Below are 26,147 nucleotides of genomic sequence, written 5' to 3' on the forward strand. Positions count from 1 at the left end.
GGGGACATTGGTTCCCGGGCGGGAGTTGATCACGGTGTGGATTTGCCAAGCGTGCCTTCCTCTTAGCATGTTTCTCCCTTGCGTCCTGAGTTCGAGTGTCTTCAAAGCCCATGACACCTTTGGTAAAGGCTGTTCTCCAATTGGAGCGCTCACAGGCAAGTGTTTCCCAATTGTTAGTGTCTATACTACATTATTTTTTTTAAATTTGCCATGAGACAGTCTTTAAACCCCTTTTGTTGACCACCAGCATTATGCTTTCCATTTTTAAATTTGAATCTATTGACTGGGGCGATGACACTCAAGGCTTGGTTTCTGGTTGACAAATGAGCCACATCAACTTGAGGAACGACCAGTGATGCCCCTACAGATGATCTCGGTCACTGAGCTGTACAAGGGTTCAGACAATCCCCAACATACCCTGGACATAAGCTGTTCAGGGCTTTGTAAATCAATATGAATAAGATTGTTGTTAGCATGCTGGATATTTGCTTCTTTATGCAAACAGTGAGGCTAAAATGGCCAACTTCTTCCTGCCTGCTAGGGACCCAAGTAAAATACAGAGAGATGACCATATGATGAAGCTCTGTTCAAATCCAGAACTAGCCCAACCTGTGCTGTCACAGGTTGGTATAACTCAGTGAAAAGTGGCCAAGAAATGGCTATGGCTTCAGAACAATGTGGGATATGAAGCCATGGGTTAAATTTGGTGTCCTAGCCTACTTGTTTTGAACCTGTTAGCCATAGTTTCTTGGTTTAGATGAAACAGGAAACTATGGTTAGTGGAAGAGTTCCTGGTTTGTTTGTTGGCTCAGCTCAAGAGAGATTTTTTTAAAGGGGTCTGTTGATCCAGCTAAATATCTGTTGTATAATTTGACTTCTTAAGGTGAGATATGATTTTCCTAAAATTGCTGAAGTAAACGGCTAAGTGTGGTTTATCCCCATAAGGAGAAAGTGGGCTCCTAAGGAAAGGATGAGAGAAGGAACGCAGGATCCTATGGCCTGATCTGGAATACTGAATCACACATTTATTATTATTATTATTATTATTATTATTATTATTATTATTATTATTTATATCCTGCTATTCTGCTGTCAGTATCCAGAGTCACAGTTAAGCAGTTGAAAGCGTTATATTTGCCCAACTGATTGAAGTGGGAAACAGTGTTTTGATATTGGATATTTCACCTTTCAGATGTCAGCTTTGCCTAGAAGAACTAGAACAGCACCAAAACCAGGGATTCCAGAAGATGAGCTGCCTTCCTTCCTTAAATCGTGAGTTGAAATTTGTGTGTAGTACTTTTAAAATCCAAATTACCCATAATTGGAACAAGTTTCATCAGTCTAACTGTAGTATGGTTTGAAAAGGTATACATACGGATATAATACATTGGAATAAATAGAAACTGTATAAATTGGCTGCATCTAAAATGATGATTGTACCTTGTACTTTTTTTGTTTCAGATGCTAGCAGTTTGGATACCAACAGCTTATCTGAACAAATGGCAGAATTTTTAAAAATAAGTTTACCGTATTTTTCGCTCTATAAGATGCACCTCGTTTTAGAGGAGGAGAACAAGAAAAGAAAAAAATCTCTCCCTCTCTGTGCAGCGCCCCTTCAGCGAAGCGGCAGGAGAAATGGAGCCCCTTCCATTTCTCCTCCCGCTTCGCTGAAGGGGTGCTGCGCAGAGAGGGAAAGCTGTGCAGCGCCTCTCCAGTGAAGCAAAGCCAGGAGAGCAAGAGGGATTGGTGCACACTGACCCCTCTTGCTCTTCTGGCTTCAGGGATAGCTGCCTGAAGCCTCCGGAGCACAGCGGGAGCTTCGCGTTGCTTTCACTGAAGCAATGGAGCCTGCATTCGATCCATAACACACACACACATTTCCCCTTACTTTTTTTTGGGGGGGGGGAGTGTGTCTTATAGAGCGAAAAATATGGTATATTTTGGTTTGGATAACAATAGCTCATGAACAAGTGACAAATTTTAAAAATAAGTTTAAATTTCAATTCATAGAATCATAGAGTTGGAAGAGACCACAAGGGCCATCGAGTCCAACCCCCTGCCAAGCAGGAAACACCATCAGAGCACTCCTGACATATGGTTGTCAAGCCTCTGCTTAAAGACCTCCAAAGAAGGAGACTCCACCACACTCCTTGGCAGCAAATTCCACTGTCGAACAGCTCTTACTGCCAGGAAGTTCTTCCTAATGTTTAGGTGGAATCTTCTTTCTTGTAGTTTGGATCCATTGCTCCGTGTCCGAGCAGCAGAAAACAACCTTTCTCCCTCCTCTATGTGACATCCTTTTATATATTTGAACATGGCTATCATATCACCCCTTAACCTCCTCTTCTCCAGGCTAAACATGCCCAGCTCCCTTAGCCGTTCCTCATAAGGCATCGTTTCCAGGCCTTTGACCATTTTGGTTGCCCTCCTCTGGACACGTTCCAGATTGTCAGTGTCCTTCTTGAACTGTGGTGCCCAGAACTGGACACAGTACTCCAGGTGAGGTCTGACCAGAGCAGAATACAGTGGCACTATTACTTCCCTTGATCTAGATGCTATACTCCTATTGATGCAGCCCAGAATTGCATTGGCTTTTTTAGCTGCCAAATACATGGACTGACCATGTATTAAAAATAACTTTATTACACCTCCACCCATTGGTTGGCGGTTGGGGCATTCTGAATTTAAGTAGTTACCTCAGTTTTCGAACGTAATCCATGCTGGAAAACCGTTTGAGTTCTGAAACGTTCGAAAACCGAAAACTCAACAGCCGACAGCTAGGCCTCAGGATCTTGCACACAGCGGAAGCCATGTGGCATGTTCGACTTCTGAGGTGTGTTCGAAAACTGAAGCATTTACTTCTGGGTTTACGGTGTTCATAAACTGAAATGTTCATCAACAGAGACGTTTGAAAACCCAAGGTACCGCTGTATTATGAAGCAAGTCAACTTAGCCACATTGATGTGATCCAATAAGAGAACCTAGTGGTCAGCACTGGAGGATATAGTAATTGATGGTGTTCTTAAAGTGGTATTAGTTAGCCTACTGCACAGTAAATATTTCCTGTCAGGCCTGGTCCTCACGCTGCTGTTAGTGTTCCAGGTGTCCAACACAATAAACTAGGGTTAATGCTTGCTCTGGGATTTGGGCTCACCTAGTGGCAGCAGTGGGGCAGCTGTGTGCTAACTGCCAATTTAAATTTCCCATATAATGATGATTATTTAAAGGTAAAGGTAAAGGTACCCCTGCCCGTACGGGCCAGTCTTGACAGACTCTAGGGTTGTGCGCCCATCTCACTCAAAGAGGCTGGGGGCCAGCGCTGTCCGGAGACACTTCCGGGTCACGTGGCGAGCGTGACATCGCTGCTCTGGCGAGCCAGAGCCGCAACGCCGTTTACCTTCCCGCTAGTAAGCGGTCCCTATTTATCTACTTGAACCCGGGGGTGCTTTCGAACTGCTAGGTTGGCAGGCGCTGGGACCGAAGGACGGGAGCGCACCCCGCCGCGGGGATTCGAACCGCCGACCTTTCGATTGGCAAGCCCTAGGCACTGAGGTTTTAACCCACAGCGCCACCCGCGTCCCCTATTTATTATTTATTAAATTTGTCAGGCGGTTCACAACATAAAGTTACAATATAAAAAAACACAAGATACATAATAAAAATAACAACAACAAACCAATAATCCCCCCCCCTCCCGCAACATATTTAAAGGGCATTGGATGCCAGTCAGCCCAAGGCCTGTTTGAAGAGGGACGTTTTTGCCTGGCGCCTAAAGGTGTATAATGAAGGCGCCAGGCGAGCCTCCCTGGGGAGAGCATTCCGCAAACGGAGAGCCCTAAACTCCGAGCCTGCCCTGGCATTTGGCAACAGCACCCGCAGACCCGAGGGTTGGCTGATAGGACAACCGCAATTCCCCAGGTAGGAGAAGGGGCTGGCACAGGCCACAGTCATCAACTGCCTGTGCTGTGTGCCCCTTACCTGGCCTGCCCCACCTCCCACACCATACCTCCCTCCCTACCCTGAACCACTGCGATTCCCTCCCCACTCTCTCTGCTCCTCCTCTTCCCTGGCACATCCCACAAAGAACCCCGGATTTAAACACATACAAGTTAATAACAGTTTTAAACATTTTAAATATTGAGGTCATGGTGACAAAACCAAAAGCAGCATGCCCCAAACCAGAGGTCTGTTCAGCCGCCACAGCTTTCACATTGCAGTCAGCCATGGCCGCACCCTGCTAGGCTGGGTGGAAGAGGCCTGCTTGCCAGGCAGGGAGCAGGTCCCACAAGACTCGTATCCCATAATGACATGGAGTGACACTGTTGTCAGGACATCCTTGATTGAAGTACAGTGGTACCTCTGGTTGCGAACAGGATCCGTTCTGGAGCCCCGTTCGCAACCTGAGCAGAATGCAACCCACGTCTGCGTGTGCACGGGTCGCTATTCGCCAGTTCTGTGCATGTGCGTGATGTCATTTTGAGCGCCTGCACATGCGTGAGTGGCAAAACCCGGAAGTAACCCTTTCCGTTACTTCTGGGTCGCTGTGGGACGCAACCTGAAAAGATTTAACCTGAAGCAAAAGTATGACTGTAGTGAGCAGCTTGTAACCACCGATAACTTAGGGTTAATGTTTTTGCTGTAGGCCACACCTATAATGATGCCAAGTGTGTTTGTGTGGAGTCGAGGGCCTCCCCCTGCCCTAGTGGACCACAATACAGTGGTGCCTCGCAAGACGAAATTAATTCGTTCTGCGAGTCTCTTCGTCTAGCGGTTTTTTCGTCTTGCGAAGCAACCCTATTAGTGGGTTAGCGGATTAGCGCTATTAGTGGTTTAGCGGCTATTAGCAGCTATTAAAGGTTTAAGGGATTAGCGGATTAGCTGCTAAAAGACTATTAGGAGCTTAGCGGCTTAGAAAAAGGGGGTGGGGAGCGAAAAAAAATCTCAAGAATCGCAATACATTTTCATCTTGCGAAGCAAGCCCATGGAGAAATTCGTCCTGCGAAGCGCATTGAAAAGCGGAAAACCCTTTCGTCTAGCGGGTTTTCTGTCTTGTGAGGCATTCGTCTTGCGGGGCACCACTGTATATGGTGGGTGAGCAAGTGTTTGGCTTGGTTGCTCACACTTTGTATAGGTCTCCTGTTTTGTCAAAGTCACTTGAGTAACGCAGATGAAGGGAGTCCAAAGAGAAAAGTCTTGATAACAGTTTGCTGAGAAAACGGAACAAAAACTGCGTACATTTCAAGGGAAATGTAACAGAAAGTTTTTTTTTCTTTCTTAGGTCACGCCTTGTACATAGAGAGATGTACAACCAAGCATAAAATTTTCCTCAGAATAACACACCAATCAGAGCACATGTTGTTACCTCAGCAAATGCCATGCCACTCTGCCACACCTCTACCTGTTTCCCTGTCGGCTAGCTGACTTTAGCACAAAGATAGGACTAAGGTGGTACCTGGGGTTAAGAACGTAATTCGTTTTGGAGGTCCGTTCTTAACCTGAAATTGTTCTTAACCTGAGGTATCACTTTACCTAATGGGGCCTCCCGCTGCTGCTGCACGATTTCTGTCCTCATCCTGAAGCAAAGTTCTTAACCCGAGGTACTATTTCTGGGTTAGTGGAGTCTGTAACCTGAAGTGTCTGTAACCCGAGGTACCACTGTACAATTTCAAGATCCTGAGTTACTCATGATGGGCACCCTGCTTCTCAGAAGGAGGCAACAGCAATTTGTTGCTTTTATCTCCGTCCTTGCCCTCCATTGTGCTTCTGAGATCTCTTGCATGCCCTTGGCCTCAAATACTGAGATTTGTTTTTTCCTCCCCCTTTCTTTAACACAACAGAATCGCATATAGCTTCTCTAAAGTCAGTTCCTTCTTTATTTAGATCTTCAGAATCGGAAGAGGAAACACATGAAGAGGAATGGGAGCCCAAAAAGAAAGTCGCAAGGAAGGCCAGAGCACCCAAAACAAAAGTGTCGAGAGCGAAAAAACCCGCTGTAGCTGCCCAGAAGAAACCAGCTGTGCCTAGGAAAAGGACCAAGAAGGTGGCAGTAAAAGAGGAATTGGTAAGTCGTAGAATCTAGGAAGCACTTTACTTTTCAAAGCATTGGAAAGAGTGGATAACAATTGTCGTAAAGGTAAAGGACCCCTGGATGGTTAAGTCCAGTCAAAGGCTACTGTGGGGTTCTCATCTCGCTTCAGGCCAAAGGAGTCGGTGTTTGTCCACAGACAGCTTTTTTGTCATGTGGCCAGCATGACTAAACTGCTTCTGATGCACAGAGGACCGTGACGAATGACAGAGCACACGGAAACACCATTTACCTTCCCTCCACAGTGGTACCTATTTATCTACTTGTACTGGCATGCTTTTGAGCTGCTAGGTTGGCAGGAGCTGGGACAGAGCAACAGGAGCTCACCCCTCGTGGGGATTCGAACCACCGTCCTGATTTGCAAGTGCAAGAGGCTCAGTGGTTTAGACCACAGCTCCACCCGTGTCCTTGTAAAAATAAATTTCTGTGGGAGCAGGGGGTCTACACTTGGAGATCCCCATACCCAGTTTGATTTTTCACAGGTGCCTGGGGAAATTTTACTTCTCTATAAACTGTAATCTGTAATTTTATACTTATGTATTTGGGAGAAAGTCCCACTGAATGCAATGGGGGTTTCTGAGTAAAGATGTACAAGAGTGCAGTGGTAAAAGTGAAAAAGACTCTTGAGTCCACAGTCTAAAGCTGTGCAGACCCTTTGCTGTGTGCACGCAGAATTTCATGCAAGCAGAATCTGACCTTTCATTTTGTTCTGGGCATCAGATGAATTTATGTCGCACGGACAGCACAATCCATGACTTATGGAAGAGAATGGGAAAGTCTCTGAACACATGAAGAACATAAGAGCATGCTGGATCAGTTCAGTGGCCCATCTAGTCGATTATCCTGCTCCCAGAGCCTGTGAGAAACCCTCAAGCAGGGCCTGCAGACAAGAGCTCCTCTCCTGTTGCTTCCAGCAGAGCAGAGCCATTGCTGTTAGTAGCTATCAATAGCTCTATTCTCCATGAATTTGTCCAGTCCTCTTTTAAAGCCACCCAAGTCGGTGGCCATCGTTTTGGAGTTACATGTTCAACTGGTTGACCGCGACCATGGAGCTCCAGGTCGATTGTGGGATTAAATAAAGTGGGCAATGAATGTTCATGCGCACCGGTGCTAGGTTCATTGCCGCCGCTCAATAACTCTCGGCAAAGCTCCCCCAAACAAGTTCTTGCCAATGACAATGGGTAGATTTTTTTAAATACTGGGAGTAGATTGCAGTCTCTTGGGAGTTGGACGTGCGTGCTGTAGATTAACAAAACTGAGTCTTGTATTGAAAAAAAAAATTCTGTCTAAAAATATGGTTCAAAAGCTTTACCTCGCAGAACTTAAACTCAAACAACTTAAAAACAAAGTTACATTCACTTAGTGAGCACAATTCAAAGTGTTGGCGTTGACCTTTAAAGCCCTAAACGGCCTCGGCCCAGTATACCTGAAGGAGCATCTCCACTCCCATCGTTCTGCCCGGATGCTGAGGTCCAGTGCTGAGGGCCTTCTGGCGGTTCCCTCATTGCGAGAAGCAAAGCTACGGGGAACCAGGCAGAGGGCCTTCTCGGTAGTGGCACCCACCCATCAGATTTCAAAGAGATAAACAACTACCTGAAATTTAGAAGACATCTGAAGGCAGACCTGTTCAGGGAGGTTTTTAATGTGTGACATTTTAATGTATTTTAATCTTTGTTGGAAGCCGCCCAGAGTGGCTGGGGAAACCCAGCCAATTGGGTGGGGTACAAATAATAATTTATTATTATTATTATTATTATTATTAGTGATGCATTTTTGTTCTGAGGTTATGCTTATGGAATGGCCAGAACCCTACAGTTGTACTTCCAAAGCGGCTTCCAGCATATCCGTTTATGACTCTTGGAGGGAGGCTGAAACTGGTGTCATCATGTGACTAGGCCGGGCAATGTCTGTGTGTTTAATCTCTCTTATTTTTTATCAATGTGCTTTCTAAATGTGTTTTTGGTGGCTTGGGCAGGACACATCGGTGCCTATTGCTGCTCCTGGAGGGAACGAAGGTGCCTTTCACCTGCTGCAGCCTAAGGAAGAGGAAGATGTCAAGCCGAGATCCGCAGCCGAAAAGCTCCCTGTGAAAGGGCGCCTGGCCCACAGCCTGGAGAACGCTGAAGGACCCTCCACAAGTGCCGCCGCAACGAAACGAAAAGTGAAGTCGGAAGAGTCGGAAGAAGATTTTACATTCGACGAGCCTCCTTTAAAAAAATCAAAATCAGCCACATGTCCTCAGGGAAAGCCTGTGAAATGTGCAGCGAGTGCCAGATTGGACGAAGACCATAAAATGAACTGGGACATTGTGCAGGTATGAGATCTTTTCCCTTTCATAACAAAGCTCATATAAACCTGTTGCAGCATAAAGAAAGCCTGTGGTCTGGACCGAGGCATAAATTTGGTTTCTGCTGTATATAATAGCAGTGCTGGATGTATTCCAGGAAGCAAATTAGCCTTTATTTATTTTTATAAAATAAATTGCATACTTTCCCTTCTTCTAATGAGAACCTACCCTGAGCGAAAGCAACGGTGCAGGAAGGTTACAATTAGTGTTGGGTTTCATGAGGGAATATCTAAAAGAGGTCATTCAGATATTTGTGAACAGAATGACAGGGTGGGATAGGAGGTTTCTGTTTTTCAAACTATTGAACTTGGTGTTACAAACTCCACAGGTAGGGAGATAATGAAAAATTGAAAAAGAACGGTGTATCTTGTTCACCTTCATTCTGGTTTACAGGTTTTTAATCTTATTCATAAAAGAAGTACAGCAGTTTTATAGGCAGTTAATTCTCATTCCCAGTATTTTATATTTGGAATGGATGTAACTCAGTGATAGAGCATCTGCTTTGCATGCAGAAAATCCTAGATTGAATCCCTGGCATCTCCAGGTACGGCTCAAGATTGGCCCCGGCCTGAAACTTTGGAGAGATGCTGCCATTCAGTGTAGACACATCTGGGGTGAATTGACCCAATGAGCTGACTCTATATAAGGCAGTTGTTTCCTATGTCCCCATTTCTTTTTAAGCATTAGTTGCTCTGAGGTAATTTTGGAGGTATTTGATTTAAAAACAAGAAGAAATCAACATGGCTTCAATAACAAAAACAAACAAACAAACAAATATAAATTTATTTATACCCTGTCCATCTGGCTCCCAACAGAATACAGTGGTACTTCAGGTTTAAGTACTTAATTTGTTCCGGAGGTCCGTTCTTAACCTGAAACTGTTCTTAACCTGAAGCACCACTTTAGCTAATGGGGCCTCCTGCTGCTGCCGTGCCGCTGAAGCACGATTTCTGTTCTCATCCTGAAGCAAAGTTCTTAACCTGAAGCACTATTTCTGGGTTAGCGGAGTCTGTAACCTGAAGCATATGTAACCTGAAGCGTATGTAACCTGAGGTACCACTGTATGATAAAGACATCAAACATTATGAACTTCCCTAAACAGGACTGCCTTCAGATGTCTTCTAAAAGTCAAATAGTTGTTTATTTCCTTGACATCTGATGGGAGGGTGTGGCAGGAGGTGGCAAGAGGTGTGCTTGCCAGAGGCCAGATCTGTCAGCCCTCCCAGCTGCGTGGAGCCTGCTGCCATGAGGACATTGCCTCACCTTGCCTCCTTGGTGAGCTGGCCTTGGCTGCCGGAGATTGAGATTTTTTGGGGGCGGGGGGCGGGGATTGCCAGGCTTATTCTTCACTGCCAGGAGAAAAGAGAAGGAGCTCTTTTGCCTCTGTTGCCTCACCGCAGCCTGCCCTCTCCCACACAGTACCGTGGTACTTCACGTTACAAACGCCTCAGGTTACAAAAGCTTCAGGTTGCAAACTCCGCTAACTGGGAAGAGTTACCTCGAGTTGAGAACTTTGCCCCAGGATGAGAACGGAAATCGTGTGCCGGCGGCGTAGCGGCAGCAAGAGGCCCCGTTAGCGAACGCACGCCTCTAGTTAAGAACAGTTTCAGGTTAAGAACAGACCTCTGGAACAAATTAAGTTCGTAACTAGAGGCACCACTGTACTGGCCTAACAAGCTTATACAGTCATACCTTGATTCTCGGATTTAATCCGTTCTGGGAGTTCGTTCGACTCCGGAAACGGTTTGAAAACCAAGGCGTGGCTTCCGATTGGCTGCAGGAGCTTCCTGCAGCCAGTCTGAAGCTACGCCGGACGTTCAGCTTCCAAAAAACGTTCACAAACCGGAACATTCACTTCCGGTTTTGCGACGTTCGGGAGCTGATTTGTTCGACAACTGAGGCGTTTGACTACCAAGGTACCACACTACAACAACAACTACCCTCTTTTGTGAGAATCCCAATTGACTTGCTGGACTTCTTATTTACTGTTTCAGGTCTTGTCGCAAAGGACTGGCGTTGAAGAATGGGTGTGTGCGAACATAATCCGCCTCTTCAACGACGACAATACTATTCCTTTCATTGCCCGGTATCGGAAAGAGCTTATAAACAACATGGAGGCCGATGCATTGCGTGAAGTGCAGCAGACACTGGAGGAACTACAGTATGCCGTGGGGTGGAGGGTGGTGGCAGTGGAAAGGGACAGAGGACACATAAAAAGTCAATACAGTGGTGCCTCGCAAGACGAAAAGAATCCGTTCCGTGAGTCTCTTCGCCTAGCGGTTTTTTCGTCTTGCGAAGCAAGCCCATTAGCGGATTAGTGCTATTAGTGGTTTAGCGGCTATTAGCGGCTATTAAAGGCATAAGGGATTAGCGGATTAGCTGCTAAAAGGCTATTAGCAGCTTAGTGCCTTAGAAAAAGGGGGTGGGGAGCGAAAAAAAAACCCCAGGAATCGCAAGACATTTTCATCTTGCGAAGCAAGCCCATAGCAAATTTGTCCTGCGAAGCACCTCCAAAACGGAAAACCCTTTCGTCTAGCGGGTTTTCCGTCTTGCGAGGCATTCGTCTTGCGGGGCACCACTGTAATAATAATAAGTTTTAAATTATGGCATGCCCTTCACTTGCAGGTCCCAGGGCAAGGCAGGTGGTTGCAACCGTTTAAAATTAGAAACAATCAAAACAGATTGCAGTCATAGGAATCGGGTAGGCCTTGGTCACTGAAAGCTGTATAGTGAAGGTACCAAACACACTTTTGTGGGGCGGGAATTCCACAACTTATGGGCTACCATAGAGAATATCCTCTCTTGCCCTCACCACAAGAGTGGTGGAATTAGGGAGAGGGCCCCTTCTGCTGAGAGGGTCTGTAGAGAAGGACATGGCCTTTCAGATATTTTGAGCCTAAATTGTTTAGAGTATTTAAATGCTTATAATAACAACAATAATAATTTATTATTTATCCCTGCCCATCTGGCTGGGTTCCCCCAGCCACTCTGGGCGGCTCCCAAAAGAATATTAAAATCATGACAAAACATCAAACATTAAAAACTTCCCTAAACAGGGCTGCCTTCAGATCTCTTCTAAAAGTCAGATAGTTGTTTATTTCCTTAACATCTGATGGGAGGGCGTTCCACAGGACGGGCGCCACTACCGAGAAGGCCCTCTGCCTGGTTCCCTGTAACCTCACTTCTCGCAGTGAGGGAACCACCAGAAGGCCCTCGGCGCTGGACCTCAGCTGAGCAATGGGGGTGGACACACTCATTCAGGTATACGGGGCTGAGGCCATTTATGGCTTTAAAGGTCAACACCAACGCTTTGAATTGTGCTCGGAAACATCCTTGGAACCAGTCTTAGATCTTTCAGGACCAATGTTATATGGTCTCGGCAGCCATTCCTAGTCACCAGTCTAGCTGCTGCATTCTGAATTAATCATCATCATCATGAATTTATAAAAAATGAAAAAACCTTGTCCAAGTTTTCTAGGCGACACAAATGTATGTCTAAGAAACATTACTAAGGGAATTGGTTTCTAGTAAAAGAGGTGCCTCCCCTAAAACTAGAACTTGTTTTCAGGTGAGCAGAAGCTACATGGGAGGCTGTCAGCCATCTAGTTCAGTATTCTCTACACTGACTGACAGAGGTTCTCCAGGGTTTTAGGAAGGCATCTCTCCTAACCTTTCCTGGAGATGCTGAAGACCTAACCTGAGACCTTTTGCATGCAAACCAGTTGCTCTACCACTGCGCTGTGGCCCTTTCCCAATGCTCTAAAAGTGGTTCTCAACCTGTGGATCCCAGATGTCGTTGGACTACAACTCCCATCATCCCTTAGCTCTGGCCTTGCTAGCTAGGCGTGATGGGAGTTGTAGTCCAACAACATCTGGGGACCCACAGGTTGAGAAAGGCTGCCTAGAAGGATGTTCTGGTACATTGCCTTCCTACAGGCCTTTAGGTTGGGAGAGATATAATATAGGAAATGCATTAATATCTAAGGAGCTGGCTTGCCCACTGCCAGTTTGTCCAGGGTGGATTGCAGAACCTGTCTGAGATGCCACAGTCCACTCCAAAGTTTTGGTGGAGCTGAATGAATTAGCTCCAGTTCGAGACAGTTTGATGGACACATTGCCTTGGCTTGGGAAGTTGCCCTTTCTGTCGATGAAGTGGGACACTATGTAAATGTAAGACTCTACGTCCTTTGCAGTCGCATAGTCCACACAAATTTCTTTCTTCACACTAGGAGATGCCTGCAGAATTAGGAGTGGTGTGTCTACATGTGCATTCATTGGTATGACATTCGCCTCCTTTGCTTTTTAATCTTAGGACTGTCGCGAAAAAAGTTCATGCTTCGATCCAGAAGCTTAAGAAAGAAGGAAAACTCTCGGAAAGCCTTTTGACGGCTTTATTAAACTGCAGAACCTTGGAGGAGTTGGACCACGTGGTTAGTATCTTCTTTTTAAAATGTAAATCCATTAGATTCTTTTAAAGCAGTGTTTCATCAAACATCCATGCCCCTATCCACAAATGTTTTGTCTTCTGAGAACCTCTTCCTCATTGCAGAGGATTATGGGGGTGAATACTAGGGTGCATTCTCAATTTGGAACATAGGAAGAATGCCTTATGCCAAGTCAAACCATCTGACTCAACATTGTCTAGAAGAATGTTTTTATAAGGCTCAGAGTGTCCTTTTTCATAGAATTGTTATTCAAAGCATTCTGCGTACCTCTTGTGATTTTTGCTTTGAACGCTCCTTGTAAAGTGCAAAAAGATAATGAGAATTGGTGGCAGAAAAAAAATATATGAATTGATACATAAAAATATCCAGCTGGTGTGCCCCCCTCTCCACACACACACACACACACACACACATATATATAAGTGAAACAAAAATATACAGTGGAACCTTGGTTTTCAAATGTAATCCGTTCCGGAAGTCCATTCAACTTCCGAAACATTCAAAAACCGAGGATCAAAGGGCTGTTGGCAAAATGAATGGAGAAAACTGAGAAACGCACCTCAGAAGCCGTTCAATTTCTGAGGTGCGTTCGAAAACAGAAGCATTCACTTCCGGGTTTTCAGCGTTTGGCTTCCGAAACGTTCAGCAGCCGAGACGTTTGAAAACCGAGGTTTCATTGTATAACAATATATATATTTACATATAAAGGTAAAGGGACCCCTGACCATTAGGTCCAGTTGTGGCGGACTCTGGGGTTGAGGCACTCATCTCGCTTTATTGGCCGAGGAGCCGGCGTACAGCTTCTGGGTCATGTGGCCAGCATGACTAAGCCGCTTCTGGCGAACCAGAGCAGCGCACGGAAACACCGTTTACCTTCCCGCCAGAGCGGTACCTATTTAACTACTTGTACTTTGACATGCTTTCAAACTGCTAGGAGCAGGAACCGAGCAATGGGAGCTCACCCTGTTGCGGGGATTTGAACCGCCGACCTTCTGATCGGCAAGTCCAAGGCTCTGTGGTTTAACCCACAGCGCCACCCGCATCCCATATTTATATATAACTATCTATATATTATATATAACTATAGCTGAAACAAAAATGCAGTGTAAACCTGCAATAAACAAACAAAACAGGAATTCAGGGGATTTAGTTGTATAAAACAAGGTCCTGTCTTATGGGTCAAGGTAGGCAAATCCTGCGCAACAATATGAGTCTGTACAAGGATCTGAAGTAACTGATGGTTGCTGCTTCACAATTTTTTCTGTGGTTTTTATATTGTCATAAGCAGTGAACTGCCCTGAGATCAATGGATGAAAGGTGGTGTACCAATTTTAATAATAATAATATTAAAAAATAATAATATGGTGGAGTGAAGGGCATTCAGATTGTAGGGCCAATGGCAGAAAATGCCTGTTTTTTTGTCACTGCCCTTTTAAATATTTTCTTTAACAAAATTTATATACAATTTGATTGTTAAAAAATACTTTCTAGGTGGTTTACAAAAGTGTAAAATAAAATACTGATATCATTCATTTAAAACAAGTATTAAAATCTCCAAAAGATTATTAAGATTAACACTAGCTTAGAAAACACATAACACATAGAAATACACATAACCTATATGTGTGTCTGGGTAGGCTTGCCTAAACAAAAATGTTTTAACCAGGTGTCGAACAAATGTTATGTGACTCCTATAATAGTGCTAGTTCCACAGACTGAAGGGGCAGACTGGGCATATGTGGGGTCAGGCGATCACATGAACAAGCTGTTCCCAAGCTGTTAGGATGCCAACATCTTGAACATGGCCCCGTAGCAAATGTGCAACCAGTGCTGATCTCTGTGCAGAGACTGACAGGGTCTCACTCCTGTCAGCAACTATGCTGCAGCATTCTGAACTTAGCTACAGCTTCCAGATTGAGGGCAAGGGAAGCACTACATAGAGCACAATGCAGTAATCCAGCCTTGAAGTCACCAACGCTCTGCGATATTCTGTAGAGTGTGGAGCCACATGCATTTTACATCCAGCCTCTGTTCTCTATCCTAGTATGCGCCGTATAAAACGGGAAGCAAAGGAACAAAAGCACAAAGAGCCAGGCAACTGGGATTAGACCATGCTGCAAATTTGCTCATTGAGAACCCGAGAGAACTCAACCTACACTCTTATGTCAAGTCCAGTGTTGAAGGTAAGGACGTCCTTTATACTGAAGCAGAGAGTGTTGTGCGGTGGTTAGAGTGTCAGACTAGGACCTAGGAGACAATGGTTTAATTCCTCACTTGGCTGTGAAGCTTATTGGGTGACCTTGGGCCAGCCACCATCTCTCAGCCTAACCTGCCTCACTGGGTTGTTGCTAGGATAAAATGGGGCGTAAGAGAACCATGATCTGATTGGAGGAAAAGGTGGTATACAGATTTATATTTAAAAAATACATCTGCCTCAAGAGGCAATGGAGTGTGCTTCTAGGGGTGAAATCAAACTGCTGAAGAACCTCAATATCTCAATATTTGTAGATATTTGTAGAATAAATTTGGAAGAAATTCTTCCAACTTTTCTTTTTCGTTTCTCTTTGTTTTTTCTTCTTTTTTATTTTGTTCCTTTTTTCATATATATGTGCTTATTTGAAATACAGTGGTGCCCCGCAAGACGAATGCCTCGCAAGACGGAAAACCCGCTAGACGAAAGGGTTTTCCGTTTTGGAGGTGCTTCGCAGGACGAATTTCTCTATGGGCTTACTTCGCAAGACGAAAATGTCTTGTGATTCTTGCGATTTTTTTCGCTCCCCACCCCCTTTTTCTAAGGCACTAAGCTGCTAATAGCCTTTTAACAGCTTATCCGCTAATCCCTTAAGCCTTTAATAGCCGCTAAACCGCTAATAGCAGTAATCCGCTAATGGGCTTGCTTCGCAAGACGAAAAGACTGCTAGACGAAGAGACTCGCGGAACGGATTCTTTTCGTCTTGCGAGGCACCACTGTATATATGTATGTATGTATTTGCTATATTTTGTAACAATTATGTTAAATAAAATAAAAATTAAAAAAATCAAACTGCTGAAGAATCACAGCACCTGCTGTGGCTGCAGAGACCGGTAACTTGCAACTGCTGCCTCCCACATTGTTTTTGCTGCGTTAGCAAAAACAGGACTGGGCTGCCCAGGCGACAAGCTCCTTACTGACATGGTCCAAAGTAAAGCAGAGTAATACATTTGGCACCAGCTTGGCTGCAGGAGTTGCCAGAAGGAGGCATACAAGATGCCACCCAACCATCTTAGGGACTCCACTGTGGATTTGTGTAGGGTTTCCTCCTTTTCTTCTCCTGAAGATGTCCCACTAGGCAGTGGGTATAACTGCAATAATAATACAGTAATAATAAATAAAACACCAGTCGACCATCTATTGTATTCTCACAGACCTGCTAAAACAGAACATACAAAGAATAAGGCCCCTATTAATTTCAGAGGCAGATAAAAAGAAATGAATGGGAAGTATTGCAGTATTGGATGGGAATAATATTCTGCTTTTGAAGAGGAGAAAATTGCTATTGAAATGTGGTTGGTTTTTTTTTAAGTCTCCTGTTAAATCACAAATTCTGTATATTTTATTATTGATTGAATGTATCTGTCTTTCAAAGTGACTTGCAAAGATTTAAAATGCAGATACGCCATAAAATAAACACCCGCCCATACCAGTAAAAACTCACATAATATGAAGACTTTTCATCCAATCACAATACAAGAAGGAAGAAAATATCCTTTCTTACCCTTCTAAAAAATTAATACCAAGACATGCTGAAAATCACATCAATTTTAAAACCGAAAGCTTGCAACTATATCTAGCTATGTGTCTCCTAGTGTAATTATAGATAAATCTGTAGGGGGCAATATTAGACAATAAAACGGGCTGGTTTTTATATTATTCTTATAGAGAAGCTAGTAAATACTTTTTTCTAGTTCATCTGTGGAGAAGTTTTTCTTCTTGGTTTTTTTTTTAAAAAAAAGATTAATTGAGCATTTTTTAAAGCACAGGTTCTAAATTTGAATCTGTTAGACAGTGTCCAGCAAAGTAAGGCTCCTCAAATTATCCCTACTCAGGACTGATAGTTAAATATAGCTCCTAAATGTTGGAGCACATCCACAGTGTTGTGGACGTTATCAGGGCATAAAATATAGGAATGAAATGAATAGCACAAGGCTCAAATATATTTTCTTCCAGGTCTTTCCACGGTTGAGGAGGTAAAATCTGGAGTGCAGCACATCTTGGCTGACATGATTGCTAAAGATAAAGAGACGCTGGATTTCATCAGAGATCTGTAAGTGCCGTTGTTACAGGCAGTTTGCTTTTATCATAGGCCACTTGAATTCTTATTTTGCAGCTTTTATGCATTCATTTCTGACTGTCTTCATAGGCACAGTGGAAGGGGTTCATCAGATATGGATTCAGGTGGAAAACAACACTCCTTAGGTACATAGGAAGCTGTCTTGTAGACCATCTGGCAACAGTTCTTCAGGGTTTCAGACAGGGGCTTCTCCCAGCCCTACCTGGAGAACCCAGAGTTTGAAGATCTGCAAAGAAAGCAGGTGCTCTACTGCACAGCTAAGGCCCTTCCTGTTTGGCCACATTAAAGCCCTTTAAAGCCCTTCACGGCCTAGGACCTTCGTATCTATGGAACCACCTCTCCTGGTATGCCCCATGGAGGACTTAAGGTCCATAAATAGTAACAGCTTAGAGGTCCTGGGCCCTAAGGAAATTAGATTAGCCTCAACTAGAGCCAGGGCCTTTTCAGCACTGGCTCCGGCCTGGTGGAACGCTCTGTCTCATGAGACCAGGGCCCTGCAGGATCTGATTTCTTTCCGCAGGGCCTGTAAGACAGAGTTGTACCGCCTGGCCTTTGGCTTGGAATCAACTTGATCCCCTCCCCCTCTTTCCTTTTTCCTTTCTCCTTCTGTGATGGAACTCCTATTTGGGGACTTCCCTAGCTTTTTTCTGGCCCACGTAGGACCAGTCTGGATAGTTGGCCTTGGTGAAGACTTGCCGTTTACATCCAAAAAAAAGTTTTTGATTTGAGTTCCTACTGAAATGAGGCTGCATTTTAATGTTTTAATGTTGCATTTTAATCTTGTTTTTAAGTTGTGTTTCAATCAATTGTTTTTATACCTGGTGTCAGCCGCCCTGAGACTGGTCTTGGCTGGGGAGGGCGGGGTATAAATAAAATTTATTATTATTATTATTATTATTATTATTATTATTATTATTATTATTATGCCAGCATACCACCTGCAGACAGTTGTGTAGCAGCACTGAGTGAGCTCCCAAGTCCTGTCCTTTACAAGGAGGGTGGCACTGGAGTGTGGTTCAGGGCAGGCAAAAGGGAGGCCCCCGTGGACCTCTGATGTGATCCAGCTGGTTTTCATCTTCTGCATAAACCAGGGATTTCATGTGCAGAGCTATCCAGGCATTTGTGTGCTTAGAAGAATATAGGGAAGCCCAGCACCAGTGCTCCAGATTTGCATGTTGCATGAAGCGAATGTTACTCCATATGAATCAGACCTTGGTCATCCGGGGGGGGGGGGGGCGAAATCCATGGAACTGGAATCCATTGTGGCCCAACAGTGAACAGGAAGGATCAAAGCAGAATCCTGAATCGGGGCATGGACGCTGGGGTTGCTTGCAGCCAAAGTAGCAGATTCCATCTTTGGCCGCTTGGCATATGAGCATGCAAAGAGCCCTGCTGGATGAGGCCAAAGGCCCATCTAGTGCAACATCCTGTTCTTTTGGAAGACCCAAGCCCAAGAGCCTCTGTCATTTTCTGCTCTGTCTTGCTGTGCTATTGGGATACTTCCTTAATTCTGAAAATCATTTGTTTTGTTAAAACATAGTATGATAATAACGGGCAAGTCACTATCAGTCCTTGTAATGACATTAGCATGACTTCTATTCGAATTCTGTTCAATTTTTTTTTTTTTTAAATATAGATGCCAAAGAAAGTACATTTGTATTCAGTCATCCTTGGCAAAAGTGACCTCGAAAAAGGCCAATGAAAAAGATGTCAACAAGTTTCACCTGTACCAGAATTTTTCTTGCAATATAAAGAATATTCAGCATCACCAGGTAGGTGCTTAATGATCGCCCCTCCGCTCCATAGAATATTATTTATCTGTTAAACAAATTCGTAGACCATTTAGCAGCACAAAACCTTGAAAGCAGTGCAACGAAGGGGGTGCACTCTCTTGGGAAGAAGAGGTTCGGACTTTGGGGGTGCTCCTCATGACTGGAAGCTCAGATAGCCTTAGTGCCTTTTATCAGCTTTGGCTGGTACGCTAACTATGGCTGTTCTTGGACAGGGATAATCTGGCTATGGTGATCCATGCAGAGGTAAACTCAAAGCTTGGTTTTTTGCAGGTGATCTGTGGTGGCTGTCTTTGTGCCTGACACAGAGGCACCATCTGGTGCAAAGCACCGTGACTAGACTGTTGATGGGAGCAGATGGTTGCCAGCACATAACTCCAGTGATCAGAAGCTACTGGACTGGGTTCAGGGTTCATTTATTAATTCACAAGGCCCTGTAAACTTGGGCCCAGGATACCTCAGGGGGGCAGCCTTATCTCCTAGACCTCACAGAGGTCTTCGGGGGAGCTGTTCTTGGTGATTCCCTACTGGCCTGTACACACGATTCCTATCTACAAGGAGCCATGCATTCAAAATGGTGGGCCCAATTTCGTGAAACTCCCCTCCAGTTGAAGGCAGACAGCTCCCCTCTCCCCACCGTTGAACTTCCAGTTCTTACTGAGGGCTTTAAAAAAAATAAATCTGAACGCTACACTACTTAGAGACAACTGTGATTAAGTAGCATGCAAATTGTTGAAACAAACGAACAAGGGAAGAAGAAGAAGAGTTTGGATTTGATATCCCACTTTATCACTCCCCTTCAGGAGTCTCAAAGCGGCTAACATTCTCCTTTCCCTTCCTCCCCCACAACAAGCACTCTGTGAGGTGAGTGGGGCTGAGAGACTTCAGAGAAGTGTGACTAGCCCAAGGTCACCCAGCAGCTGCATGTGGAGGAGCGGAGACGCGAACCCGGTTCCCCAGATTACGAGACTACCACTCTTAACCACTACACCACACTGGCTCCCACTGTGAGAGGAAGATTTTGAAGTTCTTCTGCACACAGGCCTTAAAATGTCAAATTCGCTCCTGCAAGTGACGGTCACCATCTTGGATGATTTTAGTGAATCGTAGAATTGTGGGAAGGCAGCCTGATGGGCCAATCTAATCTAACCTCTATAATGCAGGAATCTTGTGCGCTACGTGGGGCTCGAATCCATGTCCCTGATTAAGAGTCTCATGCTTCCCCAACTGAGCTATCTCCGCTGCCTTAGCCTCTGTGAATGTGTCTCTCAGTGGCTATGTTTTCGCACTTTTGCTGTTGGAAACCGTATGTTTCTGAATACCGGCTGCTGCGAATCACAAGCAAGGAGAGACGTTGTTGAACTCTGGTCCCACTGACATCTGACTGGCTACCATGAGAACAGGGTACCGGACTACACTGGCATTTGGTCTGATCCTTGCAAGCCTCTTTTTGTGCCTCCCCCCTCCTTCCCACCTGCACTTTGCTGCCCTTGAACAGATGGCGGAGGGCAGCTGGACCGAGTCAAGGTCATTACGGATTAGCCCAATGGAAAGATTTGCAGCAGACCTTTTAGTATGAACAAACTGTTTCTCCAGAGATACAAGGGAACATGCCTTGTTATTCCGGGACAGTGGCTGAGGAAGAATGAAGCATTTAATCATTTCCTCCTGGGACCGGCAGGAGTTTGGAAGGCTTACTTTGCTCTCCGTCGCTTTGACCCCCAACCCCCCCTTCCTCCGAGTTGTGCCCTCAGCCCCAGTTCGTTCAGTCTTTGCTCCACCATCTTCTAAATCTAACCTCAGACGTCTTGTCTGATGTCATGTCTCCTGTGTCAGCCACTGCGGCACTGCTGAATGGCTTGGAGAACATCCCTGTGATTGACGAGTGCTCTGAGCCATGCGGCGTTAAACCTGTCAGCTGAAATTGGTCCCAAGTGGCCAGAAAAGGTTAAATAATTGTAGTTAAAGGTGACCTGAAAGAAGGGAAGGTTTTTAAAATACGTGTATATATATATATGTGTGTGTGTGAACTTATATATACATCCTGTGCCAAATGTTCCCAATGTCAAAGTAAAAAAAAGAAAAAGAACATCAGCATTTTGGGATTTATTTAAGTGTTGTTCGTTATTGTTTTGCAGAAATTCCAAATTAGTCCTACTGTTTTTCAAAGCCTGCATTGCGACTAAACCACCACAGGGTCCCAATGCTTATCTAATATTTCCTGGTCTCATAGGCAAGGTTAACAGAGCACTCCCATAGTCATCGGATGGGGTTCTTGAGTCCCAGCAGGGCTCACCATTGCTAATTGGGCATAGCCCATTTCCCACAGTGCCCTGAGGTAGTGTGGCTTTGGGGCAAGGTGGGAAATTAAAATGGCAGCTGCCTGGTGCCAGTTAGAGAGGTTCCACTACAGGGTAAGTGACAGTCCGCTGGAGCCTGGAACCAGCTTGGTTTAACTGGTTTTTAATTTATTTCATTTATTAAATTTACCAGTTGATTTTTCACCAAGGTGTAACTCAAAGCAACTTGCAATATATAAACAAAACAAATCAAGCTTCTTCTTCCTCTTTTTTTCCACATGAGCTCCTGCCTTCCTTTGGCTGTGTTAACCGCAGTGCAGTGTCACCTCTGCACCAAAGTTAATGTTCACCAGGGTTAGCCTTGAACCAGGGTTTTGGAAACAAGCTTCAAATCCTTGCTTTAGACTCTGGTTTGAAGCTCATCACATTAGCGCAAAGATTAGCCGCACTACGGATAATGCTGAAAAGGAAAGAGTGGGAAAATTTGCACGGGAGACAGAAAGAGGTTGTGAATGAGCCAGTGGGTTTCTCCCAACCTTTTTAAGGGAAACGTTATATCTGCAGTTGTTCAGAAGAAGTGGTGTGTGGATTCCATGCTGTGCTTTTATTCGCCCTTCAGTTAGCTAAGAAATGAAAAAGCCATTTGAGGATTTTGTTGCTAACCTTGAGTTTCACCTTCCTCCTGAATTCTCCTGAGTCTTTTCAAATGGATTTCCTGTGCTGCATGCTTATTTGAACAAGGGCTGTGATTCGAAACTAGCCTGTACATGAAAAAGCAAGGACTACTGGCCGGCAGCCAGAAATTTGCTGGTTCCTTCCAATCAATATGTGAACTCCAGCTCTCCTCTCTCCTGCAGCTCCTGGTTGTTTGCTTCACTTTGCCCATATCTTCTCTGTTATTCATCCCCTTCCAAGCTCCTCTTGCCTTGTGTTTTCTTGGTGTGCTTCCTCTCAGTGTTATCCAGTTGTTGCTAATGATGATTTTTATCCTACTTTTCCACGTATGCACGACCACTCACAGTATAAAATTTAAACAAATTCTTGTAGCGATCATACGTAGAATTGTAGAGTTTGAAGGTGCTTTGCCAATCAACACTGCAGGTTCTTTAAAGGGTCCTTGGTAGTCAGTAGATGAGGGAAAATATATTTTATATAAAATATATAAAGGTGTAAGATTTTTTGGAGGCACCATTGATGGAATCTTTTGAGAAGTTGGAGATGGCGTTTGTAAGTGGTCCATGTTTCGCAAGCATACAGTAAGGTTGGTAGCACAATAGCTTGGTAAACAAGCATTTTGGTTTCCCAGCGAATGTCCCATTGCCTTAGGCCTCAGTGAAAAGGGGTTGGTTTACCCACATAGAAAGCTTTACTTGATCAGGCCAATAACCCCAAAGGAACAATTCCTCCACCAGACCTTGACCCACATACACCAGATCTAGCCTTAGGAAACCACACCATTTGGTCCATCATTCTCTCCTTGCTTGACCACGTTGCTTTGCACCATTCGTACCTGCCTCAACCAGGCTGGGCTGGATGTCTCCACAGTCACTACCTGTGTCAATTAGGGCTCCTAATCTGGGCAGTCAGGCCCCAGCTGGGCCACTCTCAAGGGCAGGAGTGCTCCTGTGAGGACTCGCAGGAAGGGTTGCCTGCACATAGCCAAATCTGCAGCACCTCGATTTTTCTTGCCCGTTTTCCACTACAGAAGGGACCCAACTCTGCAATGCAGGAATCACAGCTTAAAAACCCCCTGAAAGATGGGCCACCCAGTCTAGTACTGGAGGTTGTTTGCCTTTGAAAACCAGTTGCTTGGAGTCACAGGTGGGGAGAATGTTGCTGTGCTCAAGTCCTGCTTCCCATAAACATCCACTTCCCATAAGCAGGCTTTCCATAAGCATCCACTTGACCACTGTGAGAACAGGATAGTAAACTCGATGGGCCATTGGCCTGATCAAGTAGAGCTTTCTGTATGGGTAAACCAACCCCTTTTCACTGAGGCCTAAGGCAATGGGACATTCGCAGGGAAACCAAAGTGCTTGTGTACCAAGCTATTGTACTCCCAACCTAACTGTATGCATGCGAAACATGGACCACTTATAAATGCCATCTCCAACTTCTCGAAAGATTCCATCAACAGTGCCTCCGAAAAATCTTACACATCACTTGAGAAGACAGGCGAACTAATATCAGTGTACTGGAAGAAGCAAAGATCACCAGTGTTGAAGCAATGATTCTTCAACATCAGCTTCGTTGGGCTGGTCATGTTGTGCGAATGCCTGATGATCGCCTTCCAAAGCAACTACTCTATTCCGAACTGAAAAATGGAAAGTGTAATGCTTGTGGTCAACAAAAGAGGTTTAAATACTGTCTCAAGGCAAATCTAAAAAAAAAAAAAAAAAAAGTAGTGTAAACACTGACAACTGGGAAATGCTGGCCTGCAAGCTCCTCAGTTGGAAAACAGCCTTTACCAAAGGTGCCATGGGCTTTGAAGACACTCGAACTCAGGATGCAAGAGAGAAATGTGCTAGGAGGAAGGCACGCTTGGCAAATCCACACCGTGATCAACTCCCGCCCGGGAACCAGTGTCCCCACTGTGGAAGGACGTGTGGATCAAGAATTGGCCTCCACAGTCACTTATGGACTCATTGCTAAAACCGTGTTTATGGAAGACAATCTTACTTGACTATGAGTGATCACCAAAGAAGAAACCAACCCCTTTTCACTGAGGCCTAAGGCAATGTTGAAAGCTCAGATATACGAGCTTGGGGCCAAGTGCCACCTAGTTAAAATCAGTTAAAATCGCCACAGTGGAATGTCTGTTCGCCAGGGTGTTGGACTGGGGGTCCCATACAATGCTATGGTTTGACGATTCTATGATCTCAACATTACTTGACTGTAGCTTCCTCTTAACAACAATTCACTTGTCCCAGTACGGAAGGAGGAGAAACACACCCAGTTGAGATGGAAATGACATTATCTATGGACTAAGGCAGAGGTGTTTAAGCTGTGGTTGCCAACCTGGCTCCCAAAAATCTCCACATACAGTGGTGCCCCGCAAGACGAATGCCTCGCAAGACGGAAAACCCGCAAGACGAAAGGGTTTTCCGTTTGCAAAGGCGCTTCGCAAGACGAATTTCCCTATGGGCTTGCTTCGCAAGACGAAAAATGGTGTTTTTTTTTGCTCCAAAACCCCTTATTTTGAATCGCTAAGCTGCTAAAAGCATTTTAGCAGCAAAACCGCTAATCCCCCACCCCTTAAAAAGCCGTTTTTAGCCCTTAAAATGTCAATAGCGCTAATAGCGCTACTCCGTCAATGGGCTTGCTTCGCAAGACGAAAAAACCGCAAGACGAAAAGACCCGCGGAACGGATTCTTTTTGTCTTGCGAGGCACCACTGTAGTCACAATTGGATCTACACCAGTAGAAAACGCACCTGGCGCCTGGCTAATTTCTAACACTGGCCTAAGGGGATGGCAACTTGCTTACTTTTCTACAGATACTTAGTTTCCAAGCTAAATTTGGCTTATCGGGGTTGGCTATTAATGAGAAGATGCTCTTCTTCAAGCCATTGTTTTTCAAGCTAGTTTGTTTGGAGGGGCTTGGAAATAGGGCACTTGGTCGGGAAAAACCCCTGTGAGTCAGGAGCAATGATATCTGTATCTGATGAAGTTGTTTGCCGAAAAACATAATTTTGATTTCACTCCAGATAGCTGTTTTAGCTTTCACACAGACACACAGACACACACACACACTTGCCAGTGTAGAATAACCATGAAAGTGTTTTGTTTTTGTTCGGGAAATGTGTACCCTCCTAATTCCTGCATGAGAGCATTTGCTTTGGCAGTCAAGGTACCTGATGCTATAACATTTCACATGTAATTTTTATTATTTGCTGTGTTGTTCAATGATATGTCAGGCCTGGTATGTCAACATGCACAGGGAAAGCTGAGGAATATAAATTGGTGCGATGCCCCCAGGTCATTTTTAGACCATTGTGTTTAACATATGTGACATGTCTGAGTTAGCTAGTGATTGAATTAAAGTTCGTGATTGACACAGCAAGCTTGCTTGTGACAGGGCTGAGGGCCCGTAGCATACATCAACATGCACGGCAACACAGGAATGTCAACTTTTAACAGCTTTTTAATGGTTTCTCTGCACGTCTAATGTATCGGAAATGTATGGTTTTCTTAACTTTCGGGAGCATGTGGATTTCCACGTACATAGCAATCATTGTTTTCCCCCCCTTTGCTGACAGTTAAAATGAATACTTATCAACTCATGGAAATGTTATTATTCCATAAGAACATAAGAAGAGCCTTTCTGGATCAGGCTATTAGCCTATCTAGTCCAGGCATCCTGTTGTCGCAGTCAAACAGGCATTATTATGCTGACTTAGGCCTTCCTACTGGGTCTGCTGTTGCCTTTGCTTTGGAGGCCCAAGGGATGAAGTGGGAGAATCCAGGATCAAGGCAGAGCTTGGGTTGTGGCCAGAGAGATGGGTGGTAGTTATCAAGTGAGACATCCATGAGATGGGTCCCTTGGTTGGGATCATTTCTGGTTCCTTTGACCCTTTAGGTTGTACTCAGATGATCTTTGGGTCAAGTGGGATTGTGACAACAGTTTGGTTAAATCTCCGCACAGCCTTGAAGCACACACACTCTCTCTCTGTCCCTGTATAAACAGGGCAGGGGAGAATCTTTGTTACTTTGAGAGCAGCTCACACTGAAAGATGGGGAAGTACTTAAATATATGAAAAGTACTTAAATACATTTTAGCAGCCATCCAGATGTCATGCAACCCAGTCGCTTAGTTGGGTTTATGTGACTTGGAGCATCCTGTGGAGCTTA

The 26,147-nt window shown here is 44.7% G+C and overlaps 1 protein-coding gene across 1 annotated transcript in view; it reads left to right on the plus strand.

Moving 5' to 3' along the window:
• The window catches only part of SRBD1 (S1 RNA binding domain 1), a 170,669-nt gene that overhangs the window by 1,983 nt on the left and 142,539 nt on the right, over window positions 1–26,147 (plus strand). Inside the window, exons 2-9 of the mRNA XM_083433000.1 lie at window positions 1,193–1,272; window positions 5,881–6,061; window positions 8,061–8,399; window positions 10,427–10,593; window positions 12,745–12,862; window positions 14,922–15,060; window positions 17,085–17,181; window positions 18,845–18,980. Coding sequence (XP_083289126.1) covers window positions 1,193–1,272; window positions 5,881–6,061; window positions 8,061–8,399; window positions 10,427–10,593; window positions 12,745–12,862; window positions 14,922–15,060; window positions 17,085–17,181; window positions 18,845–18,980 — 1,257 coding nt within the window. The remainder of the gene's footprint in view (window positions 1–1,192; window positions 1,273–5,880; window positions 6,062–8,060; window positions 8,400–10,426; window positions 10,594–12,744; window positions 12,863–14,921; window positions 15,061–17,084; window positions 17,182–18,844; window positions 18,981–26,147) is intronic.

Source organism: Podarcis tiliguerta, assembly GCF_965153285.1.
Source record: "Podarcis tiliguerta genome assembly, chromosome: 3".
NCBI lineage: Eukaryota > Metazoa > Chordata > Lepidosauria > Squamata > Lacertidae > Podarcis > Podarcis tiliguerta.